The following is a 27,404-nucleotide window of genomic DNA, read 5'->3' on the forward strand; positions in this document are numbered from 1 at the left end:
CAGTTCAATTAGGAGTAAACCAGATCTGAGTCCTTTCAAAGCTTAATTTCAAATGACTAAACATGGTCTCAAAAATCCCACCTGCACTCCTTTACAAGTCTTAGAGTGTCAAAACTGAAGTCAATTAATAATGGATTAAATCCATGATACTTTCAATCATATAGAAATCCTCATTTCAAGGTCCTGGGAAGTTGCACTTTTTGTCTACTATGACAGTTCCCTGTGGGTCTTGTTTTCTTCAAATGATGTATTTACAGATGAATTTTGACAACAGTTAACAGCAAATGAGATACAGCTCCCTGCATCAATACAGGGTAATTTTACACGATTCAAAAAATTGTCTACCAGTTAAATAGCATATGTTCTGAACTAGACTGATATAAAATTAACGCTCCAGGACTGTGGAGAAGTTTGATGCGCCCTATGTCCCATTTTGTCATTTAATTTTAGATAATAATTACACAATACATCATTTCTTAATGCAGCCAAATACAAAACAAAGAATATTGATGATGTGTATTTATTTTGCAGATGTTAATATAGCAAAGAAATCTTTCACTCTTGGGCAGGATTACATTTTTTCCCATGCAACTCAAAACTCAAGTTATTTGGCATCAAAGTGTACTCCTGCTTTTAGTGAGTATAAAAAAAATGCAGTAATAGCTAGACCTGAATTAATTCTGTTCAAGTTCCAAGCTAGGCACCAGAGGCACAAGACAGCAAGGCACAAAAGTCCCCTGAGGAAGATCAGCAAATTGAGATCTAATTAGGGAAACAATCCCTTGTCCCAAAGGGTGCTTAAACAAAATCTTAGGTGCTCACACAGGTGCAGCTTTCATGGAAGGAATGTATGTGCTCAATGCCCTCCTGAAGGTGGTGACCCTACAGGATTTCTCTGCAGTGAGAGAGGAGGTGGAAACTCCCCCTCCTTTATTTGAAAATACTGAAGGCATTCATGTTTTAACCACATTCCATCAAAAAAGGAATCTTAAAATTCTGTTACCACAGCCTTAGCAAAATAATAAAATGCATTTTCACGTGTTTAGTTTTTTTTAAATTGCTGAATCATGTATTTTGCTTCAGTCACTGGAATGTATTTTGCCAATCTTTAAAGCAGCAGTAGGCAAGCATTACTAGCTCACATGCTAAGTAAAGGTTCAGCAAGTGTAAGAATGTTTATTACTTTATGCAAAGACATCTATTATGGAGAAAAAAAAAACTTATTTCCTTTTCCACTGAAGAATCTCATAGATGTGAAAAGCAGCGCATGGGAGAAATACTGACAATTTATCAGGCATGTGCATGGCCCTTCAAGATTTCTGGCATATGCATACAGTGCTGTGCTTCTCTGCCTCTGATCAGACAACTGTCAACACAACGTCTTCAAAGAAACTTTTACAAGCAGGGAACCTAGACAGTAGCCACTTCAGAGGCTGACAAGTCCCTAGAAAAGTACAGTCAGTGTTACGGTGTTTATCTGAATGATTAACATAGCCTTAGGCTAGTAATTCTGTAGCAGGTGTGAAACTGTATTTCTTTAATATCTGGCCTTGGAGCAACATTGTCAGGGAAATGAACCCAAAAACACCCAGAAAAACCCCCCACTGCTTCTCCTGCTTACCAGCTCCTCACGAAGCTGGGCTATGAGTTCATCTCTCTCCTTCAGCTGCAGCTTCAGCACTGAGCATTCATCTTTTATTCCATCCTGGAAAAACATCAAAAGAGATGTTATAATAGGCTTAACACTTCTGCTTTGCTCATGACAAGAAAAGGCTGTTTCACATAGTGTGAGATAATTACATTCAAATAATGAAACTCCATTTTTCTTTGTCATGTGTGGTATTTTCAATAACATTTCCTAAGTTGCTGCATAAAGAAATTAATGTATCCAAAAACATTGCATAGAAATTTGAATAGCTCCCTGCACAGAAGTCCATTTCATTGTCTTCTGAATCTTTCAACTCTTTTTCACTGAAGATCCTATCAGGTCACTCCTTTTCATTTGAGAAACAGCTGTGAAATGTTGTAATTTTAATCATACAAAACAACATTAGAGAAATATCACTTTAGAGCATTATTGCAAAGCTCTTGATCCTAGAGAGATGAAAAAGAAAGCACAACAGACATCCACAGGAAAAGGAAAGCACACTCCCCATCCATACATCTTATGTCCCACATCAGCTAAAACAGCAGCAGTTCTGGTATTAACTGGGGGAGGAAAGAATATAGTTACTACTTAGTGAAATAACTGCTGCAACTCAATCTGGCCCGCATGAAAGTGACCCTAATAGCTAAAACTGTACCCAAACCCATGCCCAGGAGGCAGGCTGCAACCTGTCCCCAGGAAATCTCACCAGTTCATGTAAGTCTCAACATCATATTTGAAGAAGAAATAACAGCTTCTGTGTTGTTCTGATAAACATCCCAGAGGAGAAATTCAAATTAAAAGACTGAACTGTTGAAAAGTAAAAACCTAGTAAACTAACCAGCCAACTAGTTGGTTATGCAACTGTAACAGATGAACTCTATTTTTACATCCTTCTAGCATGGAAACTCTTAAAGGAAACATGGGAAATTTACTAATTTGGAGTACTATTGAAAGAAAACAACAACAACAAAAAAAAAACCCACCAGAAAACCACAAGCCACATGACAAGAAAACTTTCAGCAGTCTGGTGGTATATTCACAGCACTTATTCTGAAAATAAAAAAAAAATTGACCTCCAGTTATCAGCTAATAGCAGTATAAGAGTGCAGAAATTATTTATATTGTGTTGAGTTCAGAGGTTTGAAAGGTTATATCCAGTGTGATAAACTCGCACTTTGCCACTACTAATGTGTTTGTAAATCCAAATCAACACAGCAATGCAGGACAAAAAAAGTAGAGTGTGATCCCATTTTCCTCACATAAAAGCTAATAATTAGATTCTTTCAAAATAATTTTATTGCTCATCATCTGCTCTAACAGAATTGGAAGAAATAAGACACACATCAATATTCTAAATATATTTTTTTAAATAACTGCAAGAGAAAGTGTCACACCATTTCTCGCTGCTTGCACACTATTTCAGTACTACTATAGATCTTCTGAAATAACCAATTTTATAAACATCCAGAACTCACACTATCTCTGCTAGGGAAAAACTCATGGAAGTTTTCTTTATTATATGCTACTGAAGCATTTTACTATCTACTGGCAGATTGATGTTTAGGCACATTAGCAGAAAATAAAATTTTAGTGCATCCCAGAATACAGATTGCAGCACTGGATTATTAGCACACATTTAACATTACTGTTAGCAAAAATATCTGCTTCTAAAAAATATGGTTTTAAGTATCAGCAATAATTATTTTATCAAAGCAAGGTCTTTATTTAACAAAATGGTTTTAAAACCAACATGGCATTAGCTATGGTACCTCAAACTTTTGTTACATTGTTCTGAGTTCTTTTTGTCAGCACAGTTTTACACTGTTGCTACCTTTTGAAATTCTGCTTTTTAACTTAGAATAAAATAGTACAATTCACAGTGGAAAAAGAAAAACATCAAGGTCCCATAGCCAAGACTATTACAAAAATAACTTCTGGAAAGCACGCACAAGCAAATATAGCAATGAGTCCTGTAACATCACGCCTCAACCACAGCAGGAAAGATTTTTGCAGTGAGCTTTGGCACTAGGTTTTGTCTAAGAGGCAAATCAGAGCTCCCTTGGACTAGTGAGAGCTTGAAGAAAGATTCTGCCCCAGAGAGCTTCCAAAGACTTAAAACCCACAGTGCACCTCCTCTCCTGGCAAAAAGCAGTGGAGCTTTTGTGGATCCAGCAGTGGACCCAGCTGGATCTTCCTCATGCATGCAAGGAATGGACCCTTCCTGCTCAGGCACTTAACTGCCACAATCCATGCAACAATTGTCTCACAAAATTTAGACCATAACTATCCTCAGAGCTTGGAGAAAAGCATGAAGGCTAATGTTTTTCCCTTGCATTGCCACATTTCAGCAAAACTCTGATTAACCCTTCCAGTTCCAGAACATGGCACTTGGAAAATCAGTGCCCAGCATTATCAACTCCTGCACAGGTCACTGCAGCCTTGTAAAAAAGCACCCTGCAATTCCTGGGATAGTTTAGACTCTCAGATTTGGACTGTGTGATGATTTTGGCTGAGGTAGAGTTAACTTCCTTCACAGCAGCCTTTATGGCACTACAGGTTGGATTTGGTCTGGACGAAGTGTTGATAACACAGATTTTATTTCGTTTTGGCCAAGCAGCACTCGCACGGCATCAAGGTCATTTCTGCTTCTTGTACTGCCACTGAGGTGAGAGGAAGGGGTGGCACAAAGCACTTGGGAGGGGACACAGCCAAGGCAGGCAACTGATCCAAGGAACATTCCATGAAATACGGCATTCTGCTGGGTGTACAAAGCAAGGGAAAGAAAGAGGAAGGAGGGATGGCGCTCATCTTCTACACACGATAGAACCCTGCGTTCTTGGAGCAGCACGCAGCTGTTTGTTGTTGAATGAAGAGTAGAATTAGGATGTTATAAACTCATTTTGCTGCACAGTACCTGCAGAGGCATCAATCTTTCTTCAAATTCAAGAGCATGAATAAAAGAAAGAAAACACATTGTCAAGCAGTTGACTGCAAAAAGGTTTGGGCAATTTCAATGTCCCAGACACCTGTCTGAATGTAGCACTAACAGAATAAAAAATGTTGTGGAAAAAACTGCTGCCAAAACACTGAATACAAACCCTCCAGAAAGTAACTACTGAAAACCATGGCAGAAGAGGCTCAGAAAATCCTTTTCTCATGCAAGAACCAAACTATTTCAGTGAAGGATTGCACGAATGATATGAAATGTTACGGAAAGGCGTGGAGGGCAGCAAAAACTGGTGGAATGCTGTGGTTTTCATTAGTCTGTGGGTAAACAGCAATGTATATCTGATGGTGTAAATTCAGGAAGGGATCATCTCTACTCCTTAGGAGGTCTGAAATGCTTCATTATCTGCTGAGAAACTATAATACAGGGCAAAGCTGCTGTGGAAAGACCAACAATTTTTTTGAGAAATGCTTCTCAAGGTGAATGAGAAATAGCAGACACAATCTGATGGAGATTTATAGTACAAAAAACAAAAAAGCCCAAACCCAAACCTCCCAAAAACCTAGCATTGCCCCCTAATGAATTGCCACAGCAACAGATTTTAAAGAAGAAATAACTTGAAAATGATGGCCTGCTTTTAGGACAGCATGCACTCAAATGTATTCTAAATGTACACTAAATCTTACTAACCTGGAAAAAAACCATTTCCCTCATAAAGTACGGCTTTCTAAAAACACTTTGAATTCTCTGGGGCCGTGAGAGTCAGCCTCTAAGCTATCTCCACATTCCACTAGACACCTGACTCATGTGTTCCTGGGTTTAGAAAAATAAACCCAATCATTGTGTGGGCATGATCACATTTGCAAAATACGTCTCCCGCTCTTTTCAGCCCTTAGAATACTTACGGAGTGTAAAAGAACAGACTGTCAAATAAGTAATGCTGAGTTCAGAAGCCAACTAAAATCAATAACATGTCCACAGATTTAAAAGTCTGCTAGGTGAGATTTACTTTTTCTATTTACTAAACCAATGTCCTTTGCCACTTTAATTCCTTATCTTTCTGCAAAATGAGTTTATGCCAGTGGTTTATCAAGGCTACTAGTACAGTAAAAACATGTATGCTATGAAATTACCAATCCAAATAATTCAATCTAAGCTCTAGGCATGCTTTCATAAAATACCTGTGCCACTGCAGCTTTGAGGCCATTTTGTAGAACTTAATAAATTCTATATGCTACATATTACATTGTCATTATTATCCTCATTGTTTTATGAATGCTGTTCATTATTTTACTATGAAAAAAAGGATGAGAATTCTGCTCTCAATTGTAGTAAGGATGTCCATGACTCTGGAAATGCTTGATAAAAAGTCAATCAATACCTCAATGTTAAAGAAAACTGTTAGAGAGCATAATCTGTAAACAGTACATCTTCAAACTACTTTCTTTTATTAAATATAATCAAAAAAGGTTTTTCAGACTAAATTCCAAGTGCATTTCATCAAAATGTAAAAGTAGCTGTGTGCAAGAAGCTACCTATCATTTCCTTCACTTATATTCTGTGATACTTTAAAAAACCCATGATTAAGGTGCAAGTTCATTACGGATCTCCTGTTATTACTGCATATATTTATGGTCAGAATAGTCTTCAAATTATGACCTTTTTACTTTTTTTCAGTTGCTAGCTATGACAGCAATTGCTATGTCTCAGTGCCAGTATTTTCCTATTTTAGTTTAATTCTGCTCATTTAGGAAAATGCTAAACATAGTAGAAAATCTGTTTCTCCTCAGATCAGGTCACAAGATGAAAAATTGTGCTGTGTGTGAAGACAACTGCAGCAGGTTATGCATAAGTGCCAAAAAGAATAATAATTTTAAATTTGAAAACTTTATACCTCTTCATAATTTGGAACACAGAGGCATATTGTGCTTAGTGTAATCAAAGTGCTATAAACAGAACCAACCAAGTATTCTGGAAGATAAATTTACTGCTCTTCCTCTGATACTAAACAGAATATGTTTCTAAAGAAATACCATAAAATTAGAATATGATAAAACTCATTTGATAAATGTGCTGAATTTCAGATGCTAAATGGATTGTTTACCAACTTAGGGCATTGCAAAAATCAACAATTACTTAGGATATGGTGTCTTAAGAAAATAATCCTGGAACAAACAAAATTAAGAAATTTAAAACTGAGTATCAAGTCCAGAAAGGTACACAAATGCCACAACAGTTGAAGCTTCCTCTCAGTTATGCAGAAGATCCATGCAGAAAAATTCATAAATTTATGGATAACTGTCTGGAACATTCAGAGAAAACACAAGGTTTAACACGTACAGTATTTTTCTGCAAACAGCACAGGAGCCTGGAGAGGCATTGGGGATGTTTTCTATGGTTCTCTTGACACCTGACATCAGAAAAGCAACAAGTAGTTTTGTGGATCTTACATGAAATTTTCAGAGAAGCACTACTACCTTTCTCCAAACTGAGACACCACTTGTGTTAGCATGTTTTACAAAAGGCAGAGTATCTATCTATTTGAGATTACATGAGTGGACTGCTGGGTACTACAGACCATGTTTTCAGAAATGAGTTTTCAGTCAGATCATGAGTTTATCGTTACTCTTGTTTTAATGAAAGTCCTAAAGACCCTAACATTAGCAGAGAGACCAAGTCTGCATTATTTCTTTCATGTGCCAAAACAAAGTCACTGGTCTGGTCCCTGCTTTAAGTACACCACGGCACCTCACACACAGAGCGTGACTTTTCCCGTCTCTAGCTTTACCGACAGCATCACTTCATATCTCTTGTATCAATCCCTTTCAAATCACACCAAGAGAGAAATGATTTGGCTGCCTGCATGCCTTCACATGTGCTAGGTACACTGATTTTGTTCCTTTGGCTCATCTGCTGTTTTTGCGCCTTGCCAGACCAGTTAGTCTTGGCTGGAGTCCCAACACTGCTCCCAAAGAGCATCCCTGCTGGCTGCAGGCAATGGTCACACTTAACTCGCCTGCTTCTCATGTCACACTGCCCCACCAGCTGTTGCTGAAGCCCAGAACAAGGGTGAGAGCAAGTCCCTGCTTCAGAAATTCCTGTCAAAGCATAACACACAGCTCAGAGTAATCTCCCATGGCCATCTAGACCCAGCACATGCAGAGTCTCACCCCAAGTTATCTTTCCATTAGGAATAACACAAATAAATAAAATCCTTAATCAGCTTTGTAAACCCTGATCATATTAGAAAAAGACATGATTTTGTACATCTTTCCACACAGTTCCAGTATTGAAATGACACTTCTAAAGGAACAACTCTATTTCATTTCTTGATCAGGAAATCAAATGGAGTTTGGGGAGCACAGGATCTGATCTTCTTAGGATAAATAAGGGTGATTAATCCTAAAAAGAGACCTATGCAATACTATAACATATTCTCAGTTCAGTTACATGCAACATGTCAATAAATATTTTACTGGGTGATTTAGGGCAGTTACACCCATTAAAATACTAGAATTCAGCTGATATCCAGCTGTGAAGGTAACACTCAAAGAGACTATATAGGCTATGCTACTTTGACTTCAGACATTTATGAATACAAAGCTAAATTAATATTTTCTTCATAGTGAGCCAAATTCCATTAACTCTGAAACACAGATTAACCAAATTAATTTGGATTTCCTGTTTAACTCCAGTTGAAATTTTCTCTCTGAGTGATAATAAAAAGTATTAAGTTTAAAAGTATGAAGCTTGATTAATAAACTATAGAACACGAAAACTGAATGATTATACCACACGAAGCCCAAGATATTTCTAACCTGCAGAAACCATGAATAGCAACCAAGAGCATAACAAAAGATATGAATGCATTTTTTCCCAATATAATCAATCCACCAATTCTCCCCTTATGGCCAGAAATCACATACACAGTACAATGCCTCCTTTGGTGATACTCCTAAATAAATTCTACATTCATGTAGAGACAACAGGTGAAACAAACCCCCCTAACCTTCCTCTGGTTTTCAACCTTCAATACAAGGTAGGTGTATTTCTGATTCATCTCCACTATGACTTCCATAGTTTTATAAATCCACATGCTTATTGTGCAACTACTGCCATCTCTGTTTGAAGCTAGCAAATATCTTCCTCCGTACATAGGACATTCTGTATCTCTGACCAAAACCTTCCCCCACCCTTGCACTGTGTCGTTCATTCGAACCAGGTAATCAGGATTCTCTTAAAAATAAATGCTCAACTCTAAGTCCCTTTAAAAAAAAAAAAATTACTAAGTACTAAAATAAAGGAGGTCTTTTCAAGGAACTATGCACCATGTCTGAAAGTTCTCTTTCCTCATCTGGAAAAACGGGATTGTTCTTCCCCTTGCATACTCCGTTGTGTCTGCTGACATTGAATCACAACTGTCTTTCATCTTTACATCATTTAGTATGATTAAATCTTTCTGCAACATTTCAAATTCCATTTTAATTCTGATTGTTCTGGACCTTCTAGAAGTATAATTCTTCCTTTAATAAATGCCTACTTATGTCTTTTGTACTGTACTTCTGATCTGCCATTAATCCAAAAGAAGACTCTTTTACTCATCATCTTATTTTTTAAAAGCCTTTGATGAAGGGCTTTGTTGAAAGCTTTTTGGAAATTAAGTTAACTACACAAAACAGATCATCCTTATTCACATGCATGACTCTTCTAGCAGACTTCTGAAGTCTGATTAAAATCTCAGGAAGCCTGTTCTGCTCTTCCCCCTTTATTATATTCATTCATGCTCCAAGCAAATCTATTTTCCAGAACACTTTCTGCTAATTTAACCTGTAACAAACTCAAGTTAAAAGAACTTTTTTTAAAAACCCAGCAAACAAAAAGCAGTTGTCTATTTCAATCTGCGATTCAGCCACAAAGATCCAAGCAATTGATAACAGGCAAGAGTTTGCAGTTCAACAATTTCTCATATCAGTCTCAGAATGAGTAGCTGCTGCAAGAGATTTCCTATTCTCTGCTGTTCCATTACTGTTCTCAGATATCTTAAACTGTCATTTGAAGACTCATTCTTTGGATTAGTTCCCCCAATGTAGCTGATGCATTTACTGATGTGGAAACAAACACCAATTTTTTAATTATACTTTCTGTTTTTCTTCAACATAATCTTATTAGCAAAGAGTGCTTCCTTAACCACCTTTTTTTTTCAGCATTGCAAATTCTCTACCTCACTGCACTTACTAATTTGATGAAAGCCTTCTGTAATCAGGGTGGGGTTTATTTTGTTTGTAACCATATGTTTAGCAGTTTAATACTGTCCTATTAACTCTCATTACCATCAGGGATAAAACATTCATATCCAATTTTTTTTCCCTAAAATCGAATCAGCAAAACAAAAACCTCTTCACACTTTTACAGGTAAACAACCTTATTAATCATGTTAATACACATAGACAGAGTCACATGAAAGAATATCCATCAAATCTATAACTTTGTGCAAATATAATTTAATTTACAACTGAAATGCAGCCACTTTTTCATTTGTATGTCAGTTTCTTTCCGCCAAGCAGCAAGACAAAAAACATTCAGGCCAAAAAAGTAAAGTAAAAATATCTGCCAATCTGCAGTATATTTGTAGAAGTTTCATTACTGCCATACCAGCAAATGTATTTCTTCACATTCAGAGAAAAATGTTCTAAACAAAACCTCATTTGTCTAAAGAGAGGGAGACAAGTCCAAATTGGATCCTGGCTGCCCTGTGAGGAGATCAATAGAAAAGTTTCTTCTAGCTCCAACACAGCACAGGCTACTAAGCTCAAACCTCCCCTGAATCCAGTGTAGTCTTCTACTATCAGCTTTTACATGTGACACAATATTTATTATTTTATGCTGAATGCAATATATCAGCTTTAAAATATTCTTTGTCCTGCCTCTTGGAATCGCAAGAAAATTTCAGACAGGAGGAAAGGGCAGTGTTATGAAATAGTGACCTTGGTTTCCTCCAGTTGCGAGGAAAAATGTGACAAAACAACATCTCGTACACAAAAAGGACAGAACACTTTTTTTTTTTTTTTTTTACCATTACTGTTTTTAAAGCCAAGTCAAGTTTTTCTTTAGAATCTGAATAAAAATATATAAAACATAATTTTAGACTGATGAGGATGATTCAGGGAAGAAAGCAATGAATAAGCTTTTAGATCTTCCAAGTACATTAGAATTAACAGAAGTAATCTTATTAAACACTCTCAAGGGAGAAAGAAAGAGAAGAGATCCAGCCAGCTCTGCTTGAAGTTATAATTATGAAAATAGTATGCCATTCCAGGAAAGTCTTTAGGATCAAATATAAAAATGCTTGCATACATGGATATCACGTGCAAAGAACAAATCACTTTGACAATCTTTGAGTATACCAGCCTAATTAATCTATTCCAAAAGGTTCCCTAGATCCACCTTGGTGACACAGAAAAGAAAAAAAACCCTCATATTTAGATAAAATGAAACCCTAGATGTTCTACTGATTCTTTATATTTACATCATGAAGGTGTACTGAGAGAACATGATCTCCTTTATACTTAATACTTGTAATTTACTACTGCTTAAAGACTATCATATATTACTCCTATACAATATTACTGACCCTTTAGAAAAATTATCAGTGAATAGCAAAATGATGCACAGGTGGTGAGGAAACCAGTAAATCATGTTGATATTTTAGAATACCTTGCTACACTTAATGTAAAATTTACACATATAAAACGTGAAGTGTGTTTCCTGCCTTTATCATACTTGCCAAGCACAGCAGGATTTGTTTCTCCACATAAAAACCCCTGTATATCCTCTTTCACCTACAGCTGTTTAGTACACTGAGCTCTGACACACAGTGCTTCTCTAGACCCACTGAGGTTTTATCTTCTCATTAGTAGTCAAGACTAGATTCTGAATTACAGTGAATGTACTTCACTGTGGTGAAGTCAACCAGCTTAACTAGACTATATATTCAGCATGACTCCCTCCTCTACTGCATATTCAATTCCTTACTGACCTTAAATGAAAACACATTTTTTAGTTGAGAGTAAATCTTTGTTCAACCAATGGGACATTTTTCCTGCAAGTTTATGCAGATACCTCAATCTTAAAATACCTTCCACTTTGCATACATACAGAAAATCAAATTTCTGCACTGACATTATGGTCATTACAAAAGACAAGTCTTGTTTATCTTTATGATTTTTTTTTTTGAGAAAAAAACAGAACCAAGGCTTTGTCAGGTAACTGAGACAAACACAATTCAGCTATCATAAAGTAATTGTCCTATGAGAGCATAACTACAAAGATACTACAAAAAGTTAAGTCTCTTCAGACAAAACAATACCAACTATAAATGCCTACCTAGTTTGGCCAGTATAGAAAACATCACAGTCTAAATAATTAGTGCACCACTCACCAGCATAATAAAGATGCTAATACAGAACTGCTCACCCTGGTTCTGAGCTACCAAGTAAAGAAATGTATCAATGTATTCAATAATCAAATCTATTTGGCACTAAGCCAAATAGAGATAAGATTCTGTGCATAAAATAATATAAAAATATGCCTGTGGGATTTGACTTAAGAGCATCTGAATGCTAGAAGAACCAGGTAACTCCATCAGTTAGCTATGATTTGCTATTACTAGACTTTATCTGTTACAGATGGGGAAATTCGCAGGGGTTAGAGTCAAAGAAAAATAGGTGGTTTTTCTAGATGTATATTTGCATGAATCATCTCTTTCCACTCATAAATCTTACCACTTAATTTCCCAATATTTGTCATTATGAAATTGGATATGAAATAACCTTGCAAGCTCTTCTTTGCTCATTTTGAGAAAACAAAGAAAAATGCCAAGAAACTCAGCCAAAAATGAACTTGATGTTATTTTCTTTAGGCAGTTTCCCCAGAGAGCCAGTTACTAAAAGATTATTTTCTAAGTCATATTTTCCATTATATGTGTATGCCACAGGAGCATTAATTATTCTATCACTTGCAGTGCAATGCTAGACATCATTAAGGTCCTGCATGGTTCTTCCTTCACCACCAGTGGATGGACTTAGCTGTTCACCCTTTCCAATTCTGATTATTAAAAAGCATATTCTACTTAAAGCATACCTCTACTTTCTCCTGTTTCTATGCCAAAAAATGGGTAAATAGATGCATTTCAGTGTCCATTTTTTTCCTGGGCACGTGTTCTATTCTGTACTGCCAGAGAAGCTTAGTCAATATATGCGGTGAGCAAGACTGGATAGATTAATGAGCTCATTATAATTCATTAAAGAGTGATGTGGGGATGACTGCCCACTTTAATTAGCTTTATTACTGTAGGAAATTGCTTCATATGCCAAGCTCATCACCAAGCATGCCTGGAAAACATTAGAGTAGCAATCAGACTTGATACGAGAACCTTTCATTACCCTGTAAGGCTAAAGGCACTTATAATGACAAGGGAAATATTAAGAAGATGGACATGAGAGTGGCTAGCATAAAATAATTTATTGTATCTAATAATTCAGTGATAAACTGTACAATGGTGATTTCAAGTTAAAAATTCAGTGGAACAGCTGTGTTTCCATGGCACACCATGTGCTCTTCCTGTAATCATGACATTAACTGACAGTAATAGATTTAGAAGGTTTAATAGGTCAAGTTTGCTCAGATAATAAATCCTAATGCAAATTAACTGTGACTCAAATATTTTAATGAAAATCTTAATTGGTAACTGGATTTTCTTCAGGAGTACGTGAGCCTCTTTTTCCAGTCACGTCTCAGATTAGCAAACACATTTCCACACATTTTCTGATAATTCTAAGTTGCAGGTAAACAACAGGTAAAAAAATACTTGTACACAAAGATAAAAATATGCAGATAAAATTGTAGAAGATATGGAAGAAGAGAAATAGAAAATTAGCATAAGAGTTTTGTTCAGTCTGCAAAAGCCCCACTGAAGAAAGGATTATGTTCTAGGATCTACTTTTTTCAATGTTTAAAGGCCTAGAACATATTCACAATCAAGGTTTCTCAACATTAATCAAATGCTTTAAGGTGTAATCTCTGAAACCTCAATAATTTATTCCAATCAGGACTACCTTATCATTTTAATTACACTCTCTTTCACTCTAAGCAACAATAAATGTTCCTAAGCCCTACCTTCCTGATTAGTTTTATTTTGCATAAATTGCTTACTATTATCAAATTCTATAGCTCATCAAGAGTTGGCATTTGTTTTAATACAAATGTTAACGAAATACCGATAACTACCCCTGTTCTATTCATGGTCAGAGCATGTCATGAGACTATATAAATTAATAGTTCATAAGATCAGAGATGATCAATTTTTTAAATAGCATATCATAATAAAGTAGGGCAAATTATGGCTGAGCATATTTTTAGTCATAGGAATTCTTTCCATTTAAAGATGATTTTGGGGTAGTTTTATAGTGACATATTGGAAGACTCCCCCCCACTCACCAAGCCACCACTTGTAAGGTAATTAAACAATGTGCAATAAAAGTGCTTCCCAGCTCTCTAATCATTACCATTACATTTTCATGCCTTGTATTGTTGAGCCACTCCAAAGACCCACTACCTCAAAGCAATTCTTTCTTTTCAAATTTTCACAAGCAAAACACCATGAGTAACATCAGTTACTCATTAATTTTCTAGTGCAAAAGAACAGGTTATCTTTCTGATTTCACATCAGAGCAAGTGCCCATTGTTATTTTGCTTCTTGTATGAGAACTGATGTCCCTAGAACCTCATTCCTTAGCAACATTCCCTGCAGAATGGGACTCCACCCGCTATTAGTTGAGTATGACACTACAGGGACTGACAAGGCAGCAGCACCTCATTCTCAGATATTTTCAAATTCCTGTTGCAAATATGTTGCATGTAAGCAACACAAATGGAGGACTAATAAAAACAAAGAAAGCCAACACACAGACTTCAGGGTTGACTTCTTTACATTTCTGTGTGTTGTCATCCTAAAGGCAGCTGCTGCTACTGCACTTTAGATCACAGAACTAATGAAATGAGCCTTACAAAAGCCTTCTGATATAGGCCATGGTTGTCATGGTTATGATCCTAGAGAAGAGGAAGCCGAACAAAAAACGCAATGAAAAAATCTCAGAATAAAACTGAGATTTTTATTTTCCATTTTTTGCTATGACCATAACTGAATTGTCTTTTGCTAGTCATGGCTCTCAGACCCCTTAATCCTCTTTATCCTGTATTACACCTGCATCAGGCACAATTAAGGACTTCACAGTTTTCCTAAGCCATGCTGGTTTGGAGCCCAGGACTTTATACTCCCAGAAGTTTTACAGACACTTGAGAGTGGGTAGGGTGAACCTAAAATTGAAAGTATTTACCATAGGATTCCTGGGTCTACTTGGTCATGGAAACAGATGGAGGGATTTTTTAGGATCTTATTTTAGTATATATTAATACTGATTTCCTAACCAGTTAAAAGTTGTATGTTTCTCCCTCTCGTACATAACCTTTTTGAGGGTCAACAGTATCCCTAGCAACTATACCATGAGTATCTAGTTAACATGTGAACAGGGAAACATTTTATATTTTAATCATACAAAGTAAGGAGAAACATTTTCTGCAGTTTAGGATGTGAAACAATGAAAACAGAAACAGAACAACCCCAGCCCACCATACAACCCCCTTTCACATCCAGGTGGGAGGAGCTGAGGTGACTTTGCCACAGTCATCTGACAGTTGTACATATTTGATTTTTATAAGGCTACACAACCAAACCATTTGCACAGCTAATACATAAAATTATAACAAACCTGTTGTTTAGATGTTTTGAAAATTACTATGCTGTACACAATAAAGATAGAATAGGAAAACCATCTGATTATGTGTGAAGAAAATACTTCTTCACAAAACTAATTTTTTCATCAGTGTAACCTGTTCATGACAAATGACTTACCCAAATGACATCATTGATGTGTATAAATCTATATTACAACTCAGTCTTCAGGACTCTCACTTCAAAAATATACAAGATCTCATTCACCTTTATTCTTTTTTGTTTTAAAGTACTTACTGTCCTACAGTTCATACTCTTTCTGTGTACATTTTTTAAAAAGTTTGAACCCATGCATCAGCCCCACCTAAAAAAAGAAATAACAGTGTAGAGGCAAAACTAAGGAAATTAATTAAGAACTATGAGTTAAACAAGGATAGAATATTAAAGATGACATGTTTATGTGCCTAAAAAAAAAGCAGGTTCTGGTGATTAACCTGGACCCTGATTTTATTAGCATATATATGTTTAATAACTGTTAACACTCCTTCTCACTTAGCTAATTGTGTGTTTTCATATTTCAAAGTTCTTTGTCTTCTTACTCAATTCAAATTACACAGAACAATTAGCTTATGTCAGAAAGTCAGAAATAGAAGAAAGGGTTCTTTTCTCCTCAGTTATATTTCCTGACTGCAGATGAAATGTAAATGTGAATGAAATAAGCTGATGGCTCTCACTCTAGCTGGTGGACACAGAGTACTGGTAAGCTCTCAGTGAGAGTCTATGTGCCTTTGTCAATGCTTTAAACACCTGTCATTCAAAGATGCCCAGTCAGACAGAAAAACAAGCAGAATTTAGACTCAACTATTAGTCCTCAGCTGCTGCTATATTTATACACCATTTGTAGTAACTTTGTCCTAGAAAAGTCAAATGCTATCTCTGGAAATATAAAATGGCTGATTTTGCAGTAAAAGAGCAGAAGTTTTTGCTAAAACTAATAGAAAAAATGCATTAAAGTGTGAAATTTGCTGTGGTAATAATACGCATGGTTTCATCTGACTGCCTTCATCCCCACCCCAGAACTTAGATGTGTGAAAATCCTATGACAACAGTAACAGAAATGACTGAGAAAATTACTTGGGTTCTTGTGAAAGGTGTCCTTCAGCACCTTTCACAACAGCTGATGAGTAGTTTAATTAAGGCTATAAACTAGAGACAGGGGTGACTTCCATATGTACTATACATGACTAAACATCTGCCCCAGTGAGGTCCTGATCTTTAAAGATGGTACTAAGCACTCTCAATCTTATAGGTTAAATGTGCAAAGAAAACAGGAACATTTACTTTCATTGTTGATTGAATGACTCATTTTCACAGAAGTTTCCAGCCTATGAAAAGCTATCTCCAAAGAAATCTCCTTTATGCTATACTGAGACACAGCTTTGTTTCTTCTGCCATATATAAAGCAAGAACTCATGTAAAAGGCTCTGAAAACCTTAACACCACACCTGTGACCTAAAACAAAGAAGCCACTGCAAAGCATGCTCACACCTTGAAGCAAACTGCAAAACATTAGAATACTTACTTTCATTTTAACAGGCATAAGCAAAACAGAACCAAGCAAAGGTCATGAACTCAGTCTGTTGTTGTTAAAAACTTGAGAATTTTCAAGGTTAAACAATTTTGCCTGTATATTTAACAAATACAGATGCAGTACCCAGACATACCACTGAAGCTGCAGCAGAGCCTTTCTTCCATGTGAATAGAAGCAGATCATGCCCAGGTGAACACTGCTGCAAGCATTACCACCAACAAAACAATTACTTTGGCACAAAATTCACTCTCTGCCTCTTCACCAAAAGGCTCCTGCCACAATATGTATGTAATCAGATTCTCATCCTCTATATATCTCCACAGTTGTATGAAGGCAGATGTTGATTTGCCCTAAATATTTTCCCCACCTGTAAGAACAGGCTTAACACTTACTACTAGGTGTTAGGAAAATTAATGGAGCTATGAAAATGAGAAAGCCTGTGTTATACACCTACAGGAGTGAACAGCAACTTTTTATATCCTGCAGAGAGATGAGTATAGTTTTCAGAAAAATGAAAAACCCAGACTGATTTCACAGAGGCGTCAAACAGGATGAAAACCCCAAAGGAGAATTTTTTCATTAAAATGGAAGCATAGATTTTTTTTTTTGATTTAGTGGAAAGAAACACCTTGGTTCATGGTATCATGAAGCTCAATCTGAGCAACCCCCATTTTGCTGTGCACAAGAGCAATGTGTGTTCTCTTAGGTATCTTAATGCCTGGCTAAATTATAATTACTTTATTCTCATCCCTAAAATTTTTTAACATTGTTGGTATGTAATCAAGCCTGTTGACAAAATGATGAAAATATTTCACTCTGCATGAGACATCAAATGAATTATTTACTGTTTAACCCTACTTTCAGTATTCTACTAAACCTCACAACAATGAAAATCCTTTAGCACAGGTAGTAATCAACTATTGTATAATCTTTAGGAATGCTATTAGCCTTTGTAATCCAGTCCATTAAAAGCAAAGCAGTCTATATGCATTAATTATGAATGACATCAAAAGGCATTTAACTAGTCACCAAATGTGAGTAAAACCCTAATCTATTAGAAAAAGAGTTACTTGCTCATCGTTTGCTGCACGGGGAGTTTGTTGACTGAATTTATTCTGGCTTTCTCAGTGTTAAAATTCAATACACATATATGACACAACTGAACAAGAAAATTTATATAAACCAGCTAATTTCTAGAGAGAGCAGCCTGTTATGCACAATAGAAATTCATGGATTTGGATGCTGATGTGAGGTGTAGAAACCTGTCCAGTGACAGGTTCATGAACTGTTGCTAAAGGCTACTTATACATAAAGCTCAATCTCAGTTCAGACCATTTCTTATCCAGAAAACCTGTTGGCTGAAACTGGGATAGGAAAGGATTCATCTTATTTTCAAAGTGATGCTTTGTCCCCTGCTTATCAGGCCCAGAACACCAGAAAGCCCATTAAGTGTCCAGGCTTGTGTATGTGGTAGAAAAAACAAACCCACCAATCTGTGAGGAGAGGAGCAGTGAATAAAGGGTAAATGAGTAATGTAATAAAAGAATGGATTAAATAAGACATGGAGAAAGGAAGATTACATGAAAGAACAAATAAGGAAAATCATGAAAGAAAAAATAAGCTAGAGGAAGTCAGCAAAAATAATGGAAGAAAAGTTGCAGGTTTTGATAACATGATTAAAATGAAAGATAAGCAGAATAAATGCCACAGAAAACCTGAATTTTTTTTCCACTCCAATTTACAGTAATCGACAACAGAACAGATTCAGCAATGTAAATAGTTTCATTTTATATATAAGCAGAAACTAATTTTCGTGTACAAGTATCTAAAATGAATGTTTCATGAAATGTCTGAACTTTTGATGTTCTAAAAAAGTAATTTGCTGAAACTTGGTGCAGCATTCATCTTTCATTCTTGCCTTGAAAAGACATGCAATCCTGCAGAAATCATCTAGAAGAAATAATGGCTTAAGGAAGAAAGTCAGGGTTACATGAAAAAATGCCAACAGTTGAAAAATTCTACGTATTCAATATTTTTAAGAGGCAGACCCATTGAAAAATTGCTGTTCCAGCAGAAAAAGAGACTCAAATCAATGAAAAGGGAGCAAAGGATAGAGAGAGGAGTTTGATGTTACAGACCATAAGAGACAACATTTTAGAGTTAGGAAAAAACCCACAAAGATCAACTGGACCTTGAGCAGACAGTGCATCTGGACAGAAACATAAGCTAAGGATCATTTCCCATCAGGAGAAGCTGAGAATTACAGACAGAGAATAAAGGCCCAGAACAAATGACATGGCATGAGGAGGACTGGAGACCATAACTCTGGATGCTTGGTGAGAAGTGTGGGGCTTGACAGAAGGGCAAATACGCTTCATTTTCCAGTCACTTCTTTTTTCCTGTTCCCTGGGCAATGCTATGATAATTATATATTTATTTGGTATAATTTTCAGTTTCTGGTTTCAGATAAAAGCCACTTCACTCATGGCTGGCAGAGCACTTGATCTCTGCCTCGTCAATTCAACCTGTGTCTTAAAATAGCCACACATTGGGCTCGTTCTCCTCAGACAGAAAGGATGGATCACCAACTCATGCAAGCTTCACTAGTTAAGATTCCATAAATGTTTTATGGCTTTATATAGTACCTATTCCAGTATCACCAGAATGGCAATCATAATGAATGAGATTTCATGGAGGAATGTGTATATCACTACACAAAATTGACAGAAAATCATACAAATTTACTCTAAGCTTCATATCATTATCAAAATTAAATACCAGATGGTATTGTTTTTGCACTGACAGAAACATTTTCTGTTCTTTATGCCACTATAAAAATCTTTGTGATAGAAAATAAGTTAACATATTGATTACTCTCCCCCTTCTCCTTTTAAGCAGGGAAAACTATTATAAAAAGGTATCTGGCTTATTTTTAAACACAGAAAGACTGAAGAGTTACCTAGCTAATCAGACAATAGTACCAAGATCCACAGCTTAAGAACCAAGAAAGAAACTATACCTCATTTTATTCCATTTTTCAGTTTTCCACTGCTGAAAGCCAGGATAATCATTGCCTTACTGCCCACCAACAGTTTTGACATTTTTTAAAGCACAGTACAAAAATATAAATTAACTAAAAATTTGTTGATTACAGAGGTCTTCTAAATGGACCAATAAGTAACTTACATCAGTTATCTGTTGAAGAATAAGTGTAAGAGGAGAAGAGAACTTTGTAAAACTGGTAATTTATATACAGAGAACAAAACACTTCTACCTGCAACAAAAGGCAACACCTTCCTTGTGTGGTTTGTGGGGTTTCATCCAGGCTGCTGGGGAGGGTGGGGGGACTAATCTCACAGCACTTAAGGGCTAGAAGAGGTGCCACTTAGGCTGCTGAACTCAAATTGCATATATCAGAGCTGAGAAGCATGACAAGAAAGCTCAGAAAGAGCTTGTTGCAGGGACAGGAGAGCCAGTGAAGGGAACGCTGCAGTCCAGAGCACAGCCTGCAGGGTGGGCAAAGAAAGGGTGCACAGTCATAAAAATGTACAGCAACTAAGAATGGGGTGGGAGAAGACATTAATCCAAGGAGTAACTTCCTCTTTCATGAAAGAACTGGCTAAAAAAGGCTATTGCTACTCAGCCCAGAAAGAAATGCAATGAGAAGTCAGGTTTCTAAAATACAAAAAAACCCCCAAACACAGCAAGTGTGAGAGACCCACATGAAAAAAATGTGATTACTTTTACAGTAATTAAAAGGGTTACAGATACAAAGATATGGAATTTGGGTCCAGAAAGAAAGAACAAGGAAGCTTGATTGTTTCAGCATCGATCTGAAAGCCAAGATAGGGCTTTTACTTCATAAAGCTGAGTAGGAAGGCACCCCTTGAGAGAAGGTGAGGAGGATGTATGGACTGAGTCATACTGAAGTTGGAGTGGTTTTCTGTAAACTTCTGAGGGAGAATATTACACAGATCAGATGAAGTACAGCACCATGTCAAAGAGAGGAATGCTCTGGGTTACATCCTACCACAGCCAGACATAAAATATGTCAAATAATTTCTAAAATTTGCAAGTTTATGATCAGGCATAAAACTTGGATCTTTCATTACTTGAGCTACAGCTCAAGTACACATAACAACCACTTTCTAATTCAGCTGCTCAATAAAACATTTTAAATTAAAATTAGATTAAAATATATAATTTCAGGATGCAGTTACAACTTCCCAAAAAGTGCTAATGCTATGCAACCTTAGCTAATAAAGCTGTAATAAACACAGGATCGAGACGCCGGTGTGCTGTACGTGAACAAATACAATGGAATTCTTCTCTTTTCAAAGGGGCTTAGTAAAAATTAGAATATTTAGTCTACTTAGTCAAAGTTATCCGAGTCTCATCAGGTAACTAATGAAAAGAAATTGTGCTCATTTAGACTGTTATTCCAAGCACTTTCTGAATATAATTTTTGGCTTTGAAAATCTTTCAAAATGAAAAATAATTTGACAGATTTTCATCTGTACAACCATATTCTTAAGGTGTGAAACACAGTATTATTTAATAAATGGATAACCCAGTGATCCATTAATCATGTAACTTTTCACCGAACAAAAAAGCAACATGTATCTTTTTTGAAATATCAGGTTGCAGCTGCATCCCTATCAGAAAGGTTAAAGAGATTTATATCTCAAGTACAGATCAGATGGTCTTGAGACTCATCAAACATTCCTCGTGGGATCACAGGTCCGTGCTTTCTTTCAGCAGACATTCATTACTGTGCACTCACTTGGCAGATGCACAACATCCAAACTGCCTCGTTGCCATGTGATGGCTATTCATCCCCAACATCAAGTTTGCTGCAACGATTTCCCTACATCTCTGAGGGCATGACACCACTTCTCCTCTGGTATTTTTAAGCTGTTTGTACAATAGCACTCCCACGTAAAGACATTGGCAGTAAAGGCAGCAGATTATCACATTTCGTTCTGAATGTGACATGGCCGCGTAATAAAGCAATGCTATATAAATCCTGAGGGGTTTTCTTAAAGAAAAGAATTGCTATCACAACACCACTTGAAAACTGAATATTGTTATATTATGAAAATGCAGAAGATTTTCAGTTGAATTGTTTGAGTGCTGTTGAATTCTACTTGAGTCCCAACATTTGGGACCATTGCTTCAGAAAACATTCCTGTTGAGTATGGCTGCTTTCTTTTTGAAAAGTACACTTTTAATGACTCTTAAATTTTATTTCTCCAGCACTGAAAATACCAGAGATGTGCATTAATGAACCCAAGCACACATGCAAAGAAATAAACATGCTATTATACCTTCTTTGAAGGAAGTTGTTGCAAGTAGTTATGATTTCTAAAATATTTATTAATTCAAGGAGTTCTGTATGGTAAAGTGTCCTGAAAGACCACATGCAGAAACCCTATGTTTTAAGCAGGACATCAGAGGTATAGGAGTAACTTTTTATCAAAACTGAAAGATACTTTTGGGAAAACTATTGTAAAAATCAATATATTGACAGAGGCATCAAAGTTATATGGACATTTCCTGCAGCATCATAAAATTCAGTTGATAAATTTAATAAATAAAAAGTTGAGAGCATTTAGAGATTGTGCTTTAAACAAAATATATATTCTACAGTGAATATGGACTTGAACAAGTTTTCCAAAGAGAAGGGTGAGTTTTATGACCTTACTTCTTTAGAAGTAAATTTAAAGTACTAAAATAGGTAGGTGCCTTGTATGCCACTTTGGATGTGTGTATGGGTGTGCATTTTACAAACAGTGAACAATTCGAGAATTCTATTTTCAGACAACATTAATTCTCCACATGCTGTGTAAATGAAGCAGCTACTTTTTATAAGAAAGACTTCACTTATATAAATAAATACCTACCAGGACCAGAGTAAGGTTTTCCCTATTTTAATCATCATCAAAGATCACTCAATGAATGCTTTTAACTGATATTAAGCACTTTTGTATATTCAAATGAATCGGTAATGGACTTTACAGTAACTACCAGCAATACTTTGGAAGACTCTGAGAATGTGTTTGCAGACCAGCCCTCAAAGACAAAGTCATAAGCTACATAAAACATAAGCTGTTATCAGTCTAATCTTAAACACCATAGATGGATGCTCTGTTTCTAATGTCCAAACATTAAACTTTTGAACATTAAAGTTTTGTGGCATACCTGGCATGAACTGCTCTGAAGAGCAGCATTTATTTTTTGTACAAGATGGCATTTACCAGTGGCTCTTAAGGAATCTTTAATTTTAGGTAAGAGCAACTCTGAAGAGACTTGCCTTGAATAAACTACAGGGCATTTGAGCACAAAATACTATTCCTTTTCAGGTCTTATGCTACGCATAAAAGCTAAAGAGCTCACATCATTAGGCACTCTGCAAATTTCAGCTAAATCCAGCCAGTCTGAGTAACATCATACCTACATCTGAAAGGGCTACATTTAAGAAAGAATGTCTTTCTTGGAATGACACCATTTATGCTTAGGCTTTTTCTCTTTACAGACACTTAGGGATGGATGAGGGAGGAGGAAGGACCAAACAATGAGAAAAACAACTATTTTGTTTATTTCTGACAACCTTGAAACTTCAGCCACAGCTATATTGTCCTGATTTATTTTAGCATTGAACTGCACACTTAACTCTAAATATTCTATTAATCTCCTGTCTCTCTGCCCCTTCCTCCCCCATGGAAACTCTTAATAATGGAGAAGTACATTTTCATGTTAAAAAAAAAAAAAAATAGCGATTTTCATTTGCTCAGACAGAACTATTTTTTTCTTCGACATTGCTGATGCATTCCTTTTTGCACAGGCAAAGTTTCACAAATCAAATACAATACTATCACACGAGCAAGAGAAAAATGTTTCTGCAGAAGCTTACTATAAAAGCTCCTGGAAAGGGCCACTGAATTCATTAAGCATTCTGAATACGTAAGATAATTTAAGTAAGATCTTTACCTTCTTAGTATAGAAAAGATATTCCAAGCAATTTGAGTGCAACAAGACAAAAAGTTGAGGTGAGATTATTTGGTGTCACAGTTCGAACAGCCACAATACACAGAGCATTCCCATACAATTTCAGAAGGCTTTAAGCATTCACCCATACAGAAAAACACCATACCTAACCAAAAGGCTTCAGGCATCTGCCCATACAGAGCAACATGGTGTCACTTCAGATGGCTGCAAGCATCTGCCCTTCTTGTCCTTCAGCCCAGCCTTTGTGCCCCTCATGTCCATGCACTGCACCTGTGTGCCTCTGTTCCCTTTGGTGATGGGTCAGTCCCCTGGGCACTCCATGGCTCGTTACTGTCAATGCTGCTCACCTGCTGCTCACAGCTGCAGCCCATTGGGGATGAGCCCCACTCCAATTGCCACAAACTGTGTGCCTACAATTTGGCATCACACTGTTGGAAAGATTTATAGAAGATGCCTGATGTGAGTATAATGGAAAGACAGAATTCTTCTTCCCTTTCTATCACCACACAGAACAGAGAAGACAGCTGCAGTATGCAGCTGATTTATCCAGGAAAAGATGAAACCCCCACTTCAAATGACCTTTGTCCATTAACCTTCATTGCTGCAAACAGGGTTGGCAACTTCTGTTTAGGCAGATTTTGGAAAACCTATCATTTCCCAAAATATCAAGTTGGTGGCATACTCTAAATAATTAGAGAAAGTAGTGGACATGACACTCCCACCAATAGGAGTACCTGCAGCTCAGTGAAGTCACAGAAACCCTTCTCAACCCTCTGCTCATGAGTAAATTCTCATGCTAGCACAGATCCCATCTGGCATGATCCTCTTACACAGCCATGGCCTTTTCCACAGAAATGACCAGAGTACAAGTGCCTCCACCGTAATGAGAGATGCTGTCCTCCAATCCATCCAGCAGTCTCATATTTGCTCCCTTGTCCAAATCTAGTCTTTGGCAGGAGCTCCCAGCTCTGACCAGTCTCTTCCAGCCCCTTTAAACAGTCTGGACAGATGAGAATTCAGAAGGCCATCTACTTTCCAATATAACCTTTGCATCAGAAAACTAACCTTGCTACCATGGGTCCATCAGGACAAGCTGGCACTATGACACTGCTAAGCCGTGCCATTTGCATACCCATTGGTCAACAAGGTAGAGGAGGCATCAAGCCCTTGACTTCTCTTCCCGAAGGCAGGGTATGGCCCATCAGCAATTTGGTGGCTATCCCCAGTTTAGCTGTCTTCTACTACTCTTTGCCATATGGATTTCCTACTACTTATGTTTCTGCTGTTCTCAAAAAATGTTCATGTTTTATGAGGTGTATGATCACATGACACCTGTAATCTTTCCATTAGGGTGTTTAAGCTTTTCTTTTATCTCCATTCTGTTAATTGCTTTGCTAAAATTTTACTTCAGCTAATTGAAATATTGGTATCATACTCTAATAGCTTCAAAAATTTGATGGATATATTTAGGAGTAAGAAACTAGTGCTGTAGCAGAATTTGAACACAAATCTGTCTTCATAGGCAGTGTCTACTGAAATTGTATTCTTGTTTTTCATTCAGGAAATGAAAAATCTTTCTTTCCCTTATGAGTGAAAAATCAGCTCTGAACTTATTTTCTAGCAAAGCAAATAGGACCAAATCTCATGGCTTTGAGTAGTTTTTTGTTTTAAATTTAGTAACTGGAAAGATAAAACAGTAATGTCATAGTTATAATTACACGACATTTTTACTCCACTACCTGTTCCTAGTCTCTCATCCACCTGTGTGGCAGAAAATGGAGGAATAAAGCCAGTTATTTCTTTAATGGAATTTTCATTATTATTTGCATTTCAATTTCATTGTCTGTTAAATATTAAAGTAGTGTTTGGGTCCTCTTGTGATATGAGGGAAGGGGGAAAAAACTTTAAAAGAGAGAACAATCAGTAATGAAACATAGCATAGAATTCAATGATAAAGGTTCTTACCCAAAACTTTATGAAATTATATACAAAATGAAATAGATGACTACTAAGAACTTCATAAACAAACTTTTAAGACCAGCAGCCATTTGCAAAACATACTCAATCTTTTGTTTTTTATGACAGCTCTCTTGATCCAAACTTATTTATTAGGGACAATGTGACTCAGAGGGGAACCTGATTTTCATTGAAACTGTCAAATATGATGTTTTTTGATCTCATTGTATGTATGAGATTGAAAAACACTAGAGCAAGGTGATTTTAACATGTTTCCTGTAATGTAAGGTGTCAACCTTTCTGAAGCTCTGTTATGTTTGTAACAGAAAATAACTAAACCACAGCATTAGAGATAGCTATAATAGGCAAGATATTGCCCATTCCTTTCATAGATACCAGATCTAATCTTATCAGCTCAAGGAAACATCCTCAGACGTGCCAAAAAAGCAGTAATTACATCACAGCATTCATACAAGTCAAACAGCCAGTGTGGACTATTTAGGTGAATTAATATTCTTATTACCCATCAGCTCTCCCAAGTTTTCAGAATGCAGTCTCCAGGATCCTGTTCACTGCCCTATTCTTACACATTTTGGCATCTACAAAACTTCTAAGAACAAGTATTTTGCACATATACCATGGCTACCTTCTGAGCACTTAAAAGGTTTAATAAAATTAGTCTGACTACGCCACTAAAAAGAATAAATGTACTCTGGCAGTTCTGCAGATAGAATTTAAATCACCTACATTATTTCCCCCAGGAAGATATGCTATTTCTGGGCCAGAAGTTCCATATCCTCCGATTTTCAATTTTGTGCCTTAAACCCAAAGCCATCTTTCTCTATAAATAAACTACTAATATAGTACAAAGCTTGCACTAGTTGCAGTTTAAATACATTTTTGTAATTCACAAATGGAAATTCCCACCCCTTCCATCTTCTGCCTTTTGTACACCCAGAAAGACAAAGAAAATCCAACATTCTTTTTGGATAATCACAGGTAGATTCAACCCTTTCTTCTCCTGGGGCTCTTGATAAGAGCCTTTGATTGGCATTTGATTTACTTTTCCTCCCATTTTTTTTTAATGCCTTTTTTTCTCATGAAACAAAGGAGAAAGAGTAGATGAGTAGGCTGCTGTTGAGAGCTGCACAGATGCAGCTCTGAACAACAGCAGCTGTAATTAAAGAAAAAAAGGCAACCTAGAAATTGACAGCATGTTTACAATAAGTATGTCTGTAAGAAATGTACACCTGTATCTGTGGGTGGGTAGGTATCAGGGTGAAATCAGTTCCCCAGGGAGCCTGCTAGTAAACCTTATATTAAATACACTTTATATGAAACTTTCTTAAAACTCCATGAAATCTAAATGGTCTTAAACTCACACAGCTCAGAAGGTCTGCTAGGATTAAAACAAAAACATACAAATTTTCAAGAAACTAATTTAAGAGGAAACTTTTGAGTTTCC

The 27,404-nt window shown here is 36.5% G+C and overlaps 1 protein-coding gene across 1 annotated transcript in view; it reads right to left on the reverse strand.

Annotated features, from left to right (window-relative positions):
- CCSER1 (coiled-coil serine rich protein 1) overlaps positions 1–27,404 on the reverse strand; it is a gene marked incomplete at its 5' end in the record, with an annotated part of 535,256 nt that overhangs the window by 266,601 nt on the left and 241,251 nt on the right. The window contains one exon of the mRNA XM_084203900.1: positions 1,622–1,705. Within this exon, the coding sequence (XP_084060026.1) occupies positions 1,622–1,705 (84 nt within the window). The remainder of the gene's footprint in view (positions 1–1,621; positions 1,706–27,404) is intronic.

Source organism: Fringilla coelebs (assembly GCF_963513975.1).
Source record: "Fringilla coelebs genome assembly, chromosome: 4".
NCBI classification, from domain to species: Eukaryota; Metazoa; Chordata; class Aves; order Passeriformes; family Fringillidae; genus Fringilla; species Fringilla coelebs.